Below are 16,854 nucleotides of genomic sequence, written 5' to 3'. Positions count from 1 at the left end.
GGGGAACCGTCACCCCCGCCGCCGGGGTGCTGTAGGCGCCTTCTCGGCCCAGGCTGGGCGCGAGCTGGGCGTCACGCGCTCCCCCGCTGCAGCCCCGCCCGCCTTGTGCTGGGGTGCCTCGCGCGCAGCTCTCTCCGCCCGCTGGCTGCTGCTGCTGCGGGGAGCGATAGCGCGGGCTGTGCTGTCCGCGCGCGGAACTACATTTCCCGGCATGCCGTGCTCCTTCCCCTCCCCGTGCTGGGCGGGGCGCCGCTGGCTGGGCTCGGGTCTCGCTCAGGGCCGGGCTGCGCGCGCGCGAGGGGCTGCTGCTGCTGCCGCCGCCGGCCGCTGTCATGTCCCTGCTGCTGCAGCAGCTGCTGCGCGGGGCGGGGGGCGCGCTGCGCCTATGCCCCCGGGGCCGGGCCGTCTCCCGCAGGGGGCTCAGCTCCTCCTCCTCCTCCGCCAGCGGCGGCAGGGCTGGGGTCCGGCCGGGGCAGCGCTCGCTGCTGGCCGGGCTGGCGGGGGCCGCGGCGGCGCTGGCCGGGCTCGGGCTGGTGCGGCGGGCGGAGATGGTGTCGCGGGGGTCGGTGGAGCAGGAGGACGAGGACGAGCTGTCCCGGCGCTGCGGGGGCTTCATGGCCCCCCCGGTGAGCGGGCTGCAGCAGCTGCGGAGCCGGCGCCAGGCCATGCGGAGCCGCATGGAGCTGCTGATCATGGAGACCCAGAGCCAGGTGTGCCGCGCCCTGGCCCAGGTGGATCGCGGCGCCGCCTTCACCGTGGACCGGTGGGAGAGGAAAGAAGGTGACAGGGAGCGGGGCAGAGGGGCTGTGGGGCGCGGAGTGGGAGCCCCGCTGCGTGCACCCGTGTGCGGGGGCTGTCAGTTGCACGCGTGGGTCGGGGAGGGCAGGGGGTTCCTTGCGCACAGTGAGTCTGCGCCTGGCTGTATGTGGTCTGGACATAACAATAAATTGGCAGATGGGCGATCAAACCTCTCCTCACCCTGGGTAGATCGTGCCTACTGCTAACGGATACCGGGGGAGTTGTTTCTCTCCTACACTTTTCCAGCTGGTCATGAGCGGGGTTGGAAAGGGATCCTGTGTGTGTGTCATTTGATCTGTTTGGACGTCGTCCCTGATCAGAGAAAAGGAGGGGTGCCCAAAGGAGGCATGCTCTTGTAGGCATCATCTGGAAAATTTTGTATTTGTTTAAACCAGAGGATTAACTCTTTGTTCTTGCTTATAACCTTTCTTCTTGCCTCTTCCCTTTCCAATGTCAGAGGTCTTTGCTCTCTGAGAATAAATAAAGAACTCCTAGGGACAGATCTTTGTGTCTCCAACAATTAAGCAATCACTTCCCCTCTAGTAAAATAAAATTTATGTTAAATCAAAAAGAGTTGAATAACTCTTGCAAAATACAATCATCAGTTGTTGCCAAACATGGGTAGAGCTGTTTGATGTGTGGACAGATGCTACTCTGTTTTACAATACTTTTCTTGCAGATATGACATTTCTGCCTCCACTCTCCAAGGCAGAAATTCTGGGCACTACTCTCTATCACAGATGCTAAAGGAGAACATATAAATGGCCAAGGCTTGAAAAAGTTGTCAGACACCTATTAGTGGAAAAATAAACTTATTAGCTCAGTGCAGATACAAAAGAAGGCTAGGCCCTACCAATGAGTCCAGAAAAACTTATTAGTGAGAAGTCAGGCTCTATCCCCAGGCCTCCCCAGTTCTGGGGAAGAGAAGGGTTGCTGGGATTTCTACCAGGATGTTTTTCATGGACCCTGCTTCGGGGCTTTATCTTCTATATTGGCCTTTGATTAGTAGGTGTCTGATAAATTTGAAGATCCCTCTTGCTTTAACTGCAAGAAATCGTTTTCCATCTTTTTTTTCCCTCTCCCGACCTACCCTGCCTCAATAGCCTCCTGACCGCCAGGATAGGAGAGAGATTTCTTTTGAATCCTCTTTTCTCCTGAACAACTCCAATTCTTGCCTATATGGCTGTTCATTGCTTTCCCAAGCAGCAGTGTGAGTGAAACTGATGTGATTTGTGGCAGTTTTGTTATTGCATTCAAGGTTCTGAATAGCAGCAGTGAAGCTGACTGGAGTCTCTTTAATCAAACACTGCTGTTGCTTAGTAAAGTTATGAATAGCTTTGGAAGCACAGAAGCTGTCTGAAAGTCAAGTGTAGTCTTCTTACATTTCACAGATTCTCTTCACAATCAGAAGAGCTAGATTTTTGTTTTAAATAAAACTTCAAAAATCCATTCTCTATAATTTGGAGTAATCGTAGTATTTTAAAATGAGAGATTTTGGTAAAATTTGTCCCTTAATGAATGATAATAGCACACTGAGAATGAAGTGTGGTATTAATTACAGCCTTTGGTTTTGTATCCTGGTAATCAGAGCTTACATTTTGGAGATGTGGGGCTGCTTAAAACAAATTCAAATTCAGAAGAGAGTACTCATGGTACTTAAGCAGTCCGTTTATCATTGCCACTTGGATATTTTTTAAAAATTATGGAGCAAACTGTGCTGCACATCTGACATCAAATCTGGCTGTTTGTTTCTACTTGCTGTTACAAGTGACTCTGATTTATAGTTCTGTTCTAACCAGGTTCTAGTAACTCCAGCATTGTCTGTGTTTCCAATTACCGAATAAATGGGCTGTTTAGATACTTCTCACAGTCTATCGTCAGTGTGTAAAATTCACTGCTTAAGGAGGTGATTGTCAAATAATATATGTGGATTTGTTTAAAAAAAAAAACCTAGATAATTTTATGATCAACAATACCATTTGCAGTAATTCAGGGTAAGCAAAGGAGTCACGATAGCTCTCAAAGATCTAATTGTCATCTGTACACTACTAATCAGTGTTAAGAATTGGCAGGATAAGATGTTTCTGAGACCAAAACTTTCCTGGATTTGTATTTAACAGGTGGTGGTGGTATCAGTTGTGTGCTCCAGGATGGCAACATCTTTGAGAAGGCAGGCGTCAATGTTTCTGTAGTTTTTGGGCATCTTTCCGAGGAAGCAGCAAAACAGATGAGAAGCAGAGGGAAATCTCTGAAGGCCAAAAATGGTAAACTATGCTACTTAAAACCTAATTGAGCCTATAGTGCTACTGAATTCTTGTGTGGACAAATAAGTCCAGATGTCTTATTTTTGTTTTTATAAACTGCCTTATCATATTTAAACAGATCTTGAAGAAGGCCACATTTCTGAATGAAATTATTTCCTTTTATCTTTACAACTCTTCTCTAGAATGACAATTTCTAGACATAAACACCCACCTAGGAAGCTTTCAAATCTCCAAAGATTTGAATATCAAAATAAGTTTCAGTTCCTGTATAGTTGCTCTATCTTGAGGGCCAAAGAAATGCAGCCAAATGTGTTTAAGCAATTACAGAATCCCCGGATCAAAGCTGAAAGGGTATGTGGACTATTAAGATAACCTCAAGGTCAAACAGGACTCATTGATATGATGACATATTATGTTTGCTGGAAGGTTTTTTTATTTTTTCGTTTTTTGGTTTTTTTTAAACTTTTGATCCTGTTAGCATTGCAGTAACACTGAAGTGTAGTTCAAGTAAAAAAAGATCCAATAAAAATGCCATAGTATTCTATATTTATGCCGCCTTCATCTCATATTTGTTCATGAATAAAAATCTTGTTCAGTTACACTGTGCATACAACCCCAATATAAAAATACAGTTTAGATTTCTGTTTTTCTTTTGTACATAACTAAAGGGAACTTCCATCTACCCCCACCCCCAAGTAAATTAGAACTTGGTGAGTAGTTTTGTTGCTGAAGGAAAAGGCAGAATAGAACCCAGTTCCTCCTGGTCCTCATGCAGTCCTAATAATACTTGTTTGTCACTGTAATAAGCCAGCATAACTTGGAAGACATGCCTGGAACAAGCATATAAGGACTTACACTGTGCCATTTTGGGGTCTCTTCTGACCATAAATACACTGTCATAAATGACAGAACACTGTTGATAACTTGAGCTTGCTTTGAATTCCTCAAATTCCAAATGTTGTTGTTTGTTTGGAAGGGGAAATTGCAAGAGCTGGTGCTGTGCTTGTGCACTGCATTTCAGCGTTTGCGAGAGAGAGATCCTAATTCTTCAGCTAGCTCCCTTGGTCAGACCCCGTTAGCAGACACGCGACTTCAATGAGACTCCGTGCAGAGCCAGTTGCAGGATTGGAACCATCGTTTGGAATCTTCAGGATAAAACATGCTGCATGTAAATTGTTCCTGTTCTTAACAAACTGCTTTTTATGTATGTATTGTTGTCTAGGTAAATTGCCTTTTTGTGCCATGGGTGTAAGCTCCGTTATCCATCCAAAGAATCCTCATGTTCCAACTATACACTTCAACTACAGATACTTTGAAATTGAGGAAGCAGATGGTAAGATTTATAATGGTCTGGGATGTATAGAAATATGGAGACCAACTTCAAGGAGGGAGTGTGACCTAGTGGGTAAAGTACAGGATTACAAATCATTCTAATTCTGTTCCCAGCTATGCCACAAATTTGTTGTGTAACATTGAGTAAGTCACTTGCATAAATAAGAGTTCAGCGGTTATCTGTAAAATGGGTATAATACTTGTATCTATCTTGCAGGTTTTTGCAACTATATTACTGTTTGTAAAGTGCTTCTGACTAATGCGGTTATATAATGTACGAGCTAATTGTTTATGACAATAAGCTGTAGTAAAACACAATACTTAGATAAATGCCAGGAAACTTCTAGATACTGTTCCATGACTGGTGACTGTAGACCAGACTGACTTTTGTCCTTCCCTAGATTTAAGAACGGTGGGCATGGAAAATATTGAAATGTGACTGTGCACTCTAAAATATCCAGGGAGATAAAAGTCAGAATAGGAGAATTCTTTGTGAAATGAGATTTATTCACAGAAGTGGCGGGAGTTAGAATTTATATATATAAACTTACTGCTTTGTAGAGCAGGGTTTTCCAGATGTGGACCCCATCTCAGTGGAATGAGTCTCATGGATACCACCTCTCCATTTATTATTATGCCAACTACTTCTCCTCTCCTCCATTGACTATCCCATAACTTCCTTGTTGCGACAACACCAATTGCTTCCATGGCAGAACTAATATTAGGAAAGTACAGGGGTTATTTCTAGCTTGTTTTAATGAAATTTTGCAATAGGACGCAAGGAGGAGCCAGTACCATGTGACCAACCACCAATGGCCCATGAACCACAATTTGCAAAACAACTTTTTAGGTGAAGTGACTTCCCTGCTATCTGATTGCTGCAGGGTTAACTTAAACTAATTTGCTGTAGATGGCTTCTGACTATCATTACAAACCTGAGACATTTTTTGTAAGCCCATTCAAGGTAGTAATTACAAAAGGCTAACCTTCTGCAATTGATACAATGCGACAACAGGCAATAGTCAGGGCGACTGATATAACGTTGTACAAACTTTCCGGCTTGGAGGTTTATTTAATAATTTGCTGGACTCATGAGTCATATTCACTCATAGCTTTAAACTAAGCATTTACAATGCTGCTTTTGGGTCCTCTTGAATTTAATGTTTGGAAGCAGTTCCAATTGTTAGTTTTGTATCTGACATGTAGCATTATATATAACGTTGTGTTTGGAAATAAAGCAGTTGTTGCGTATCTGTCTTCTACAGGGACTAAGCAGTGGTGGTTTGGTGGTGGAACTGACCTTACTCCAACTTACTTGAATAAAGAGGATGCTGTTCATTTTCACAAAACGCTGAAGGAAGCTTGTGATCAGCATAATCCAGAACTGTACCCCAAGTATAAGAAGTGGTATGTGTGGGGGAGATGCACTTGAATTTTTTTACCTTGGGGGGGAGAAGGACTGTGGAAGGCAGGGAGTATCACAAAACAGGCTGTGCTAATGCTGCTGCTTTAAGTTGGTAATTAGCTCACCTCACAAAACTATTGGGTATCTTAGTTAAGTATCTACTGAGAATGATATATACTTAGTAAGGTTTATAAGGGACAGGTTCGGCCCTTTGATATGTATGAGCAACTCCCAATGAACCTCAGCTGGAGCAGCCAGTGTGTTTCTGGGCAACACTTGGCCAGATATGTCTGTAAAGCACTTGGAAATCGTAATTATTCGTATGGGACAAAACTTTCAAATCTGAGTGTCCAAAATTAGGGTCCTAAATCTACATTTATACATCTAATTAAAAAGTAGCCTGGTTTTTTTTCCCCAGAGTGGCTGTGTGCCCGCAGATCTCTGTCCCTGCCACAGATCTTCTGTGTCACCTTGGGCAAGTAACTTAACATCAGTGTGACTCACTTTCCCCAGTGGTAAAATTGAGGAAAATAATAAATGACCTTGTGAGATGTATGGTAAGGATTAACTTACTACACCCTGAAAAGACCTGTGGATCCTCTGATGGGAGTGACTGCTATAGAATCACAAGCTTGCTGTTTTTCAATGGAATCTTCATTGAAAAGAGAGTTCTCTGATGTGGACTGTTTGCACTAATATGTTTTTTAACAGCTCTGTTTTCACAATTTCACTTGTTCCTAACCTATCTCTAATAAACAATACTGTACAATATGGCACAATGTCTGACACATGTAACTTGTCAAAATTTTCGATGATATAACTTGGGCTCTCTTACGGTTAGGAATATTTTTGCTAGTTATAGATGACTGAAAATGCCAGCTGCTTTATTTATTGATGACAATGCCTTTCATTGATGTAATATGTCGCCTACTGCCTTCCAAATGAGGATCTTAGAGTACATTATAAATATTGAGGAATTAAACCTAGGAATTCATTCCTGTAACCTAGTCACAAGACCATTTATATCTCCTCATAATACAATGCTACTCAAGCATATTTATTTTGTATCTTTGGAGGGAGGGATGTGGGAAGAGTAGCAGGAGATACAGGTATAGGGGTGGGGAGTAATGTCAGAAAGCAAAACCACACACAACTTTCTTCTAGTGTCTATGAAATGGTGCTAGATGCCAGGAGCCACAACGTGACATCTTAATATTAGACATTCAGAGCTGCAAAAGACTTACTGGTTTACCTTGTCCATTCCCTGCCAATGGAGGATTGCAGACCAAAAGGGCTTTGTCCAGTTTAATCTCTTTTGTGAATGTTTTAAACAATTGAGCTTTCACACCTTTCCTTGGGAGACTATTCCACAGAGCTCTCCAGTGAGAAATGTTTTCTTTGTAGTCCAAGCTAATGAATTTCCTTCTCTTTTCATCCCTCTGCTCTCAGGTATCCTGTACCTTGTTAACCCATCCTAAACAATTCCTCTTCCTCTTGGGGCAAGATCCCAGTGTGCAGTTGTCAAAAGCACTTGGAGGTAGTTTAACTCTGCTTCCCACTGAAACCCGTAGAAAACTCCCTTTGACTTCAGTGGGATCAGTTGGGCTACCCATGCTCTTTTGAAAATCCAACCCCAGTGTCTTCGCTGTCAGACAAAGCAGCTGATTACTGGGCTAAATTATATTATCCAGAACTAACTAGGGCTTTTTTTTGACAAGGAGAGAGAAGGGTTTGTCCTTGTTGCATGCAAGGGGAGCTTTCTCTATGTGATCAGCTGCAGCTTTCAATGATAAATGCATTGAAAGTTCAGCTGTGCATCCCTTAAAGACGTTGATTTAAACTGACGTGCTCTTGCTTTGGAAGACACAGCTGATGGTGCCTTTCAGTCCTAAAGAGAGAGAGCTTGTTGCTCTACGTCCAGTGTCTTATCTGTCACAAGCTATGGTATCCTGAAGAAGGATGACTTCTTTTTGTAAGATGCCAGCATTTGTCTGACTGAGAGAGATAAAGTGGGTGGTGTGCGTAGGGTGGGAATCAGATGGGAGAGTTCATTTTTGCTGTTATCTAGAGGGTATGCTACTTAATGAGAATATGATGATCTACTCTTTGCGGAATCTCTTGCATAGTAGACTTGATCCAAGAGCCTGTCTCTGTGCAAGTTGTTACAGTTCCTTTACTAGATGAGAGAGCTATTAAAACAAGCTACAGACATTTGGTGTAGCCAGTAGTGTGGGGTGTGTCTGCTTAAAGTGTTGACAAATATCCACAAGCAAGATTGTGCAACCATTACTTTTTATCAAGTGACATGTATATGTGCAGGGGGAGGAGGAGAGAATCTAGTGGAATCAGCATGGACTTCATTGTTCTTTACTCAGAAGGCAGCCTCAGGGAAGAATATACTCCTTCCTCTCCCATGAAGAGGGGAGGATGAATCACTTCCTATGCAAACAGCTCAGCACCAATGTATGATGCAAGAAGCAGCTGTCTGAGGACATGCATGCTGCCCTTGAACCCAGCTTTCTCCGATAGAGAAGCTTGCACTTATACTTGCTCTGCTAATTTCTGTCCTAACTTGAAAGTTTCTCATCAGGCTTATTCTCTGAGAGTTTCACACACTGTTCCACTGCCTTCTCTCTAAGTTTAAGAACATAGAACAGTCATACTGGGTCAGACCAATGGTCCATCTAGCCCAGTATCCTGTTTTCCGACAGTAGCCAATGCCAGAGGCTTCAGAGAGAATGAAGAGAACAGGGAATCATCAAGTACTCCATCCCATTGGCCATTCTCAGCCTCTGGCAAACAGCAATCCCTGCCTATCCTGGCTAATAGCCATTGATGGACCTATCCTCCATGAACTTATCTAGTTCTTTTTTGAACCCCGTTATAGTCTTGGCCTTCACAACATCCTCTGGCAATGAGTTCCACAGGTTGATTGTGCATAATATAAAGAAATACCTCCTTTTCTTCATTTTAAACCAGCTGCCTATTAATTTTATTTGGTAACCCCTAGTTTTTGTGTTATGAGAAGGAATAAATAACACTTCCTTATTTACTTTCTCCACTCCAGTCATGATTTTATAGACCTCTGTCATATCCTCCGCTTAGTCATCTCTTCCAAGCTGAAAAGTCCCAGACTTACTAATCTTTCCTCATATGGAAGCTTTTCCATATCTCTAATCATTTTAGTTGCCTTTTTCTGTGCTTTTTCCAATTCCAATGTATCTGTTTTGAGATGGGGCGACCAGATCTGCATGCAGTATTCAAGATGTGGGCGTACCATGGATTTATAAAGAGGCAATACAATATTATCTGTCTTATCTATCCCTTTCCTAATGATTCCAAACACTCTGTTAGTTTTCTTGACTGCTGCTGCACATTGAGTGGATGTTTTCTGAGAACTATCCACAATGACTCCAAAATCTTTCTTGAGTGGTCACAGATAATTTTAGACCCCATCATTTTATATGTGGTTGGGATTGTTTTCCAATGTGCATTACTTCGCATTTACCCACATTGAATGTCATCTGCCATTTTGTTGCCAAGTCACCCAGTTTTGTGAGATCCCTTTGTAACTCTTCACGGTCTGCTTTGAATTTAGCTATCTTGAGTAGTTTTGTATCGTCTGCAAATTTTATCACCTCACTGTTTGCCCCATTTTCCAGATCATTTATGATTATGTTGAACAGTACTGTTCCCAGTACGGACCATGGAGGACACCGCTATTTACCTATCTCTATTCTGAAACCTGATTAATTTATTTCTACCCTTTGTTTCCTATCTTTTAACCAGTTACTGATCCAGGAAAAGATCTTTCCTCTTATCCCATAACCTCTTGCTTTGCTTAAGAGCTTTTGGTGAGGGACCTTGTCAAAGGCTCTCTGAAAATCTAAGTACACTATATCCACTGGATCGCCCTTGTCCACATGCTTGTTGGCCCCCTCAAAGAATTCTAAGTTTCCCTTCCACCCACCTTGGAATAAAAAGCTGATTCTCCCAGCAAAAGAGACGTCTTTCTATTTACAGCAACTTCTCCATCTTCCGTGTATGTATGGCCCCACATTTTTGTTTTTATTACTTGTGAGCAGCTAGTACTGAGAGAGAGATGGGATCTCCTCAGAGGAACCCTTTAACAAGGAAGAGGGAAATTGGGGGTCGAACTATCCTCTTTTTGTCTCAAAATGCACAGCCACTGTGATATCAAGGCTTTTTCATTCTGTCATAAGCTTGAAAATAGGCCTGCTGTCATAGGCAAATGTTGCTAAGGTTTGAATTTTCCAAGCTTTAAAAAAAAAAATTAGTAAAAGGGGGCCCTTCCTTATTTTTTGAGTGAATGTGCTTTTCTCATTCAACACATCTGCAAAAACATGACCTTTCATCAGAATTGCAAAGGAAACATTTTTTAGGGAGAATGTGAAATGGCAAAAATTTGTGTGTGAAATCCCACAAAATGAAATGTGAATTTTTGTACAGTTTTGGGAACAAGGGCTGCCGAGATCTGCCAGATGCACCTTGGTAAGACTTAGCCCAGTTTCCTTGGTAAGGTGAAAGGTGTGGACTTACACCGTTGAAGACTGCTTGCATACATAGCCACATATTTCAAAATCTGCTGCTGTGCTTGTGTGTACTTGTGCAGTAGCTAATTTTTTTCAAGATAAGCAGTGTCCTCTTTCTTTATACAGAGAGTATGATCTAATCCTTAATGGTAGGTAATGTAGAGCCTAGTCCTGCATGGTGCTGAGCACCTTTAGCTTTCATTTAAGTCAGTGGGCAAAGAGGGCATCCAGTACCTTGCAGGATTTGGCCTTTCATCTGCATTTCACCTGTCTAATGTCTGGGTTTTTGATATTTTTACTCTGAACTTCGTGCACTACCCTTGACATCTGGTTGCTGCTTCTTCCAGGTGTGATGATTACTTTTACATCAAGCACCGTGGTGAGCGAAGAGGGATTGGGGGTATATTCTTCGATGATCTGGACTCTCCCTCAAAAGAAGAAGCATTTCAATTTGTGCAGAGTTGTGCCGAAGCCATTGTGCCTTGCTACATTCCCATTGTGAAGAAACATTCCCATGACTCCTTCACACCAGATGAAAAGTTATGGCAACAGCTTCGTAGAGGGAGGTGAGTAATGAAGAAAGAAAATGTCACTCAGTGGGGAAGAGGAGAAAGTGAGACTGGTTCCTTTTAGTCACATTATTTGTTTTTACATATAAACTACATCACAAAATGAAGGAAACTTGCATGTGTTTGGCAAAGCTTCCGAGAACTCTCCTGTAACATTCCCACATAGAATCTTTGCAGATTCACAAAGTTATGTTTTAAAAATAGACCCTGAAAATCCTAGTTAAGTTGGTACAGCAGCATTTTATAGGGTTTTATTTCAACTTTTTAAACACGTTCAGGCTGTGACTCTGTTTTAGAAGTAGGATTCTATACTCCTTTTGCCAATACAAATTGAACTCTTCGTTGTGAATAAAGTTTTTTGCCTTGCGAGTTCCAAGGATTTCAGAATATACAGACGGAACCTCTTAAGAGTTCAAAGAGAGTCCTGAGCACTAACAATGACACTCCTTAGTAAAACATAAGGTCTTTAAACTAAGAGGAAATTGGCCATCCCCACTAGTACAAGACTTGTGTTTTCATGTTCTGTAATAAAGTGAGTATGCCCGGGGACAATGGTAAAGAAGAATGCAGACTAGGAAAGCAATAGAGTGCTTTATGTAGAGCTTTCTTTTTTAATTTCTCTCTCACCTTAGGAGGCCAATCTTTATTGTAGTGGAATTTAGTGAGGCAAGATGTCTCTTGAAGCATAGTATTGTACTGGGCTTTCAGATGGTTTCTTTGTTATTAGATACATAGTGAAAAGGAGCTACTGCATATATGGCACTCCTTTCAGACCTGAATACCTTGCTTTGGCAAAACTCCTTCTGTGTCTATTTAGAAATTCTCTGTAGCATAAGAAATTTGAAGGGACTGAGAATCCCCTGTAAATTTCAGATGTAATGCTATTATTAATTGCTGTGGTACTTCCTTCCACATGGTGAAAAATAACATTGGGTAACGGCCCCTTTTACTCAAAGCATGTGTTGCTATTTCTTATTCACTGGTTTCCTCTTTTTCTTCAAAGAAAGTGAACGAACCAGTAAAGGAAAATCGAAGAAGTCATAGAAAAGAATGACTGCTTTTGAGTTTAGGTCCCTGTCCTAAAGCCTTTACTCACCTGAGCAATCCCACTTACTTTACTCACGTGAACAGGGCATTGCAGGATCAGGCCCATAGAATGGTTGTGGCAGTCTCTGGAGGGTTGTGGGGAAATGGGTTTTCATTAGGTTGCAGGGAAGGCCCTGTGAGACTGCTGACTACTTCTGATGTCCCTTGAGCTGGCCTATCTTCACTCCTCTGCAGGAAAATTAGGAGCCCCTCCCCTCAGTGTCTCTCTGTTAAACGTGTCTGGTGGTTAAGATAGCCACTGCTGAATTGCAAGGACTCTTTTCAGCGCAGCAAATGCTGGAGCAACAGTGAAAGCAGTGGGGCAGTAGCTGTGCATTGCAGGGTTCCGTTCTCCCATTTGAGGGGCTGAGGCAAAAAAGGGTGACAAAGACAGCTGATCCAGAACAGTGCTTCAGGGGTCCCAGTTTGCATGCTGACCTCTTACTTATGGAATAAACAGTGTACCTCAGCAAGCGTCTCTGAGCTTTAGCATTTAGGTGGGGATTGAGCTTTTTGTAATCTATCTTGAATGCTTTCCACTAAAATTTATCTTAATTCCCTTCTTTCTTAACCCTGTACAAGAGAGGTGCATCCATTTTTGCACTGGTAGGTGCTACCTCATTCCTATTTTTTAAATCATGAAATGATTAAAAGTGCAAGCTATATATCTGTAGCCACTCTTGGGGGAAATGTTTGGAATTTTGAGTCGGGGGGTTTTTAGTCCAGCAACTATGGTAGGACAATCCCAGCAGGGCTGGCAAATGATTTGCCTGGACAGAGTTCAGACAAGTTTTGGCAGTGGGGGGCAGGAAGCGGAGGATTGGGAGGTGGGGGTTGCTGGACAATGTAGCTGCCTTTTCCCAGATCTCTCTGCCACTGTTCTGGAATGCTGGGCATTTTATAATTCCCTGCAGTTGACTGCCCGACATATCCTTGTATAAGTGCTGGCAGCTGCAGGTCTTTCCTAGTGGGAGACTGTTTATCCTTTTCATATTAGCTGTAGGGCAGGGCCACCACAGATCCTTACAATAGTCAAAAGGGAGTCTAGCTGGACAAATGTCCCCTGTTGTGTAAAGAGCTGCATGCTGGGAAGATCAGTGTTGTAAGCGCATTTGGCCCCTTTGGACAGAAAGGCTGCCCAGAACACGATGACTATAAATTCATTAAGTAGTTGTTTCATTAGAAAACCTCATTTGGAGACTTGCTAAAGATTATGCTGCCTTCATCTTGTATTTTATTTAGGAGGTAAATATATATAGCGTCAGATCATAACTGTGAAGAGTTTCCATTGACAGTTTAGCCAGACCGCATGTTATGTGTTGCCTGTGCGTTTATGTAGTGAGCTGCATCTCTAGCTTGCAGGGTTGTTTCCAATATTTTCCCAAAGAGTTGATCACGAATGGAGTAGATGTTCACATTGAGTTGACAGTCAATTCATTTTACTTATTTGGAAACCTACCCGTCTTATTTTGTGACTCCTGTTTTTGCAGTTACAGTCTCTACTTCCTGTTGTTGTTCACGGAGAGACAAGGCCACGTATTCATTCCTGCACAAGAACAGCTGGTCCCAAACCGGTGCTCTTTGTTCTGGTGTCTTCTTGGGCCAAGGAGACTCAAGCTGACCATTGTTTGCTACTTGCAAACATCGACCTATCTCACAGTAAACTTGTTTTTGTGCTAACCCTTTTGTATCTGTATTATTCCCCCACAGATATGTGGAGTTCAATCTTGTTTATGACAGAGGTACAAAGTTTGGCCTTGCAACACCAGGATCCAGGATTGAAAGCATCCTTATGTCTCTGCCACTGACTGCCAGGTAAAGGAAAAGTTGCACGTTATTCACATGCTAGAACACTGTTCGTTTCCCTTCCTGCTGTCCAGACTTGGCCAGGTATCGGCAGAAGGAAATGTACCTGACACATACCTGCAGATCATTTCTCACCTATATCACTTCCCAATCCTGTGGTTGTGATCCCAGCATGTTGCTGGGATGGACTGGTTTTATCTGCTGAAGTACTCAAACACTGCTTCCCTTCGCTACATGGAAAGTAGTTCCTAGTAAAAGAATGAGAAAATGGAAAAGGTTAAATACTTTCTACTGCTTGGAATATTTTTAACTTTTTTTCTCCACTGCCCTCTGTACATTTTTATGGTTCCCTGCCATTTCAGCAAGAGCTTGTTGCTCAGTGGACAATTTTACCTTTTATTTTGAAAATACAAATCGACCTTGGATTATTGCAAAGCTCCTTTACCTTTGACATTAGACAATGAAATAAGCTAAGCAGTGGCTGAAAGGGACACCTTGTTGCAGTTTGGTGCATCCCGGCAAGAGGGAAGTTGAAACCTAAGCTTTTTTTTCCCCCCTGATACATTGAATATAATGTGCGTAGGAATATATATTCCTAACATGAGAGCAATTTTCCATTGTGTGTGGCTGTGGCATCCACAGAAAGTCCCAGCCATCCAAATCCAATCAGAACACAGCTTTGGGCAAGTGGTATCCAGCCAGCCACACACTAATAACTCTATCCCCTCTTTGTTATGTGCAGATGGGAATACATGCACACGCCGCCAGAGAAGTCCAGAGAAGCTGAAATCCTAGCGGTCCTGCGCAATCCCAAAGACTGGGTGCACTGATGAACAGCTTGAGGGAGATACTCAACTATAAGCAAACTATATGAATTCTTACCAGCCGGCTTCCTCAAACTGCCATTGTGTGGCAGTTCAGTGTTTGGATTTATATTCTTTTCATGTGCCTTAAAAATATTGTCAGCTTGTCACGCTTTGCATGTTGAAGTGTTCCACTAGCTGACACACTTTTCTCTGTCTGATGTTTGGAGAGTACGTGAGATGTCAGTAGGATCAACTAATATGTTCAGTAACTGTCTCAATTTCGTTAAACATACAATGGTATAAAATACTGTGAAATGTTCACATAAGGACTTAGTGTTTTCCAAGCTAAAGGGGAATTGTGCCCTAACTTACACTGCTTGCTGTTAGGAAATTCACAGGAAATGTTAACATTTTTAAAATAATGTTCTTATTTGTTTTGTAGTTAAATGAGTCTCTCTCTTTGGTGTGTATTAAACCTCTTTTTAAATCCAGTTTCAAATACTTTATATCAGTTATTTTTCACGAAGGGCCAGATTTTTAAAGGTGTTTTGGTGCCTAACTCCGATTGACTTCAATGGGACTTGGCACCCAATTAGATTGGGCACCCAAATACTTTTTAAAATCTGTTCCTAAGTTCCTAAAAATGTACTTGACACATGTAATTCCATGGGGGTGGTGGTTGCTTTTAAAATGTTTTTAGAAACCAAAATCTAAAAAATGTGCCCTGTTTGTTTTAGCAGAATGGCATTTGCAGCTTTCTTCTGTTTGCTATTTGACACTACTGTGAAACTGAATACAGTGGCAAGAGCTGCAAATGTGTTGGTGTCACTGGTTTCTCATGGTGAAAGCAAAAATTATAGAAGTAATTAAAATAAATCACAGGTACTGTTTAGTGTAGTAAACAATCCACTCTAATCCTATTCACAAATAAGAGGAGTGTGAGTGCTATGCTAAGCACAAGCAGTTATCTATAACAATGCTAGCCCTTGCAATTTTATCATCAATCGTACGATATTTGGTGGTTTTCCTAAAGCGCTGGCTCTCAGAGGCAAGTAATTACAGGAGAATCTCAGCTTCCTGCTTCCAGAGAAAAGCCTGAAACCATGAACATAGTGTAATAATTCTAAGATTTAGAAACCAAGACGCCAATAAAAAGAACCTAACTACTGCGATTTTTATGCCACTCCTGATATTTGGCCTCTGACTCATTTTTTGAACACTTGAGGTTAGTAAAAAAAATGTATAGAATTTGCTACATAATAGCTGATGCTGTAAAGGAAGGCCTGATTTTCATAACTAGTGCTTGAGCAAATCACTCTGCCATAAGATGCCCATTCTACGTGGAGGCTCCAAGGGGAAGATTATGCTATCTAATTGCCATAAGGGATGGCGGGGAAGCTTGAACCAGAAACAAAGTCAAGGATGTTGGACGGGGGGGTTTCCTGAGCCTAGGCGGGCACCACAAGATTGGCAGATCTGTCGCACATTCTCTCCTTCATCTCTCTGGGACAAGATGATTTCATTAGCTGATTTTTTCCCTATATGGAGTTCAGTGGTTTTTTGTGTTTGAAGCATCTACAGGATCAGTCCTCTCCATCCACTGATCTTAATGTTCCTGACTGTCGTGACCCTGCACCAGGGTTGATGCTGATGTGGGGTGTTATCAGTGTGACTTTGCACTAAGTATGAAAACTCAATGCCTCATTTTTTGAACAGCAACTAACACGATTCAGTAATGACATCTGGGGTTTGCAGCATTTACTATGGAATACCAGGTCAGAGGGTCTGGCTGGTAAATGCCTCTGCTTAGTAAATAGGAGATTCTGGGTTGAATCGGAGTGCTGCTTCTGCTCATTTCTCTTGGGAAATTTTATAGCCTTCTAGGAACTTGGTCTCAAGACTGAGCCATTCCAGATGAAACTCATTCCATGCAGCCTACTCTGTGCCTGCAAGAGGCAACATTAGGAGCAAAGCAACTACCCTGGGTTTCTTTTCAGCTCAGACCCATCAAGCTCTTGTACCTGACACACAGACAAACCCTGAGCTACTGCTAGGGTCTGAGAGACGAGAGATTTTTCACTCTTTCCACTTCCTGCACTCTGCGTGGAGAACTGGTAGCTTTGCTCTGTGGCCCTTATGTCATCGTTCTTTGGTACGAAAACTCCACAGGCACCCATCACGCTTCCCAGAGATTATACAAGGCCCTATCCTTCAGAGAAAGCTAAAGGTCGAGTT

The 16,854-nt window shown here is 42.5% G+C and overlaps 1 protein-coding gene across 1 annotated transcript; it reads left to right on the top strand.

The window, feature by feature from the left end:
* Positions 1–27: 27 nt before the first annotated feature.
* On the top strand, positions 28–16,604 carry CPOX (coproporphyrinogen oxidase). Its single transcript, XM_067546132.1, has 7 exons — positions 28–780; positions 2,919–3,062; positions 4,285–4,395; positions 5,660–5,801; positions 10,700–10,918; positions 13,718–13,822; positions 14,556–16,604. Exons 1-7 carry the CDS (start codon positions 333–335, stop codon positions 14,641–14,643), a joined length of 1,257 nt encoding a protein of 418 aa, XP_067402233.1. The 5' UTR covers positions 28–332; the 3' UTR covers positions 14,644–16,604.
* The last annotated feature ends 250 nt before the right edge of the window (positions 16,605–16,854 follow it).

Source organism: Emydura macquarii, unplaced genomic scaffold (genome assembly GCF_026122565.2).
Source record: "Emydura macquarii macquarii isolate MOO-44397 ecotype Brisbane River unplaced genomic scaffold, CSIRO-AGI_Emac_v2 contig_1119, whole genome shotgun sequence".
Taxonomy (NCBI): domain Eukaryota; kingdom Metazoa; phylum Chordata; order Testudines; family Chelidae; genus Emydura; species Emydura macquarii.
The sequence above is the reverse complement of the archived record's forward strand: the minus strand, read 5'-3'. Positions and strand labels throughout refer to the sequence as shown.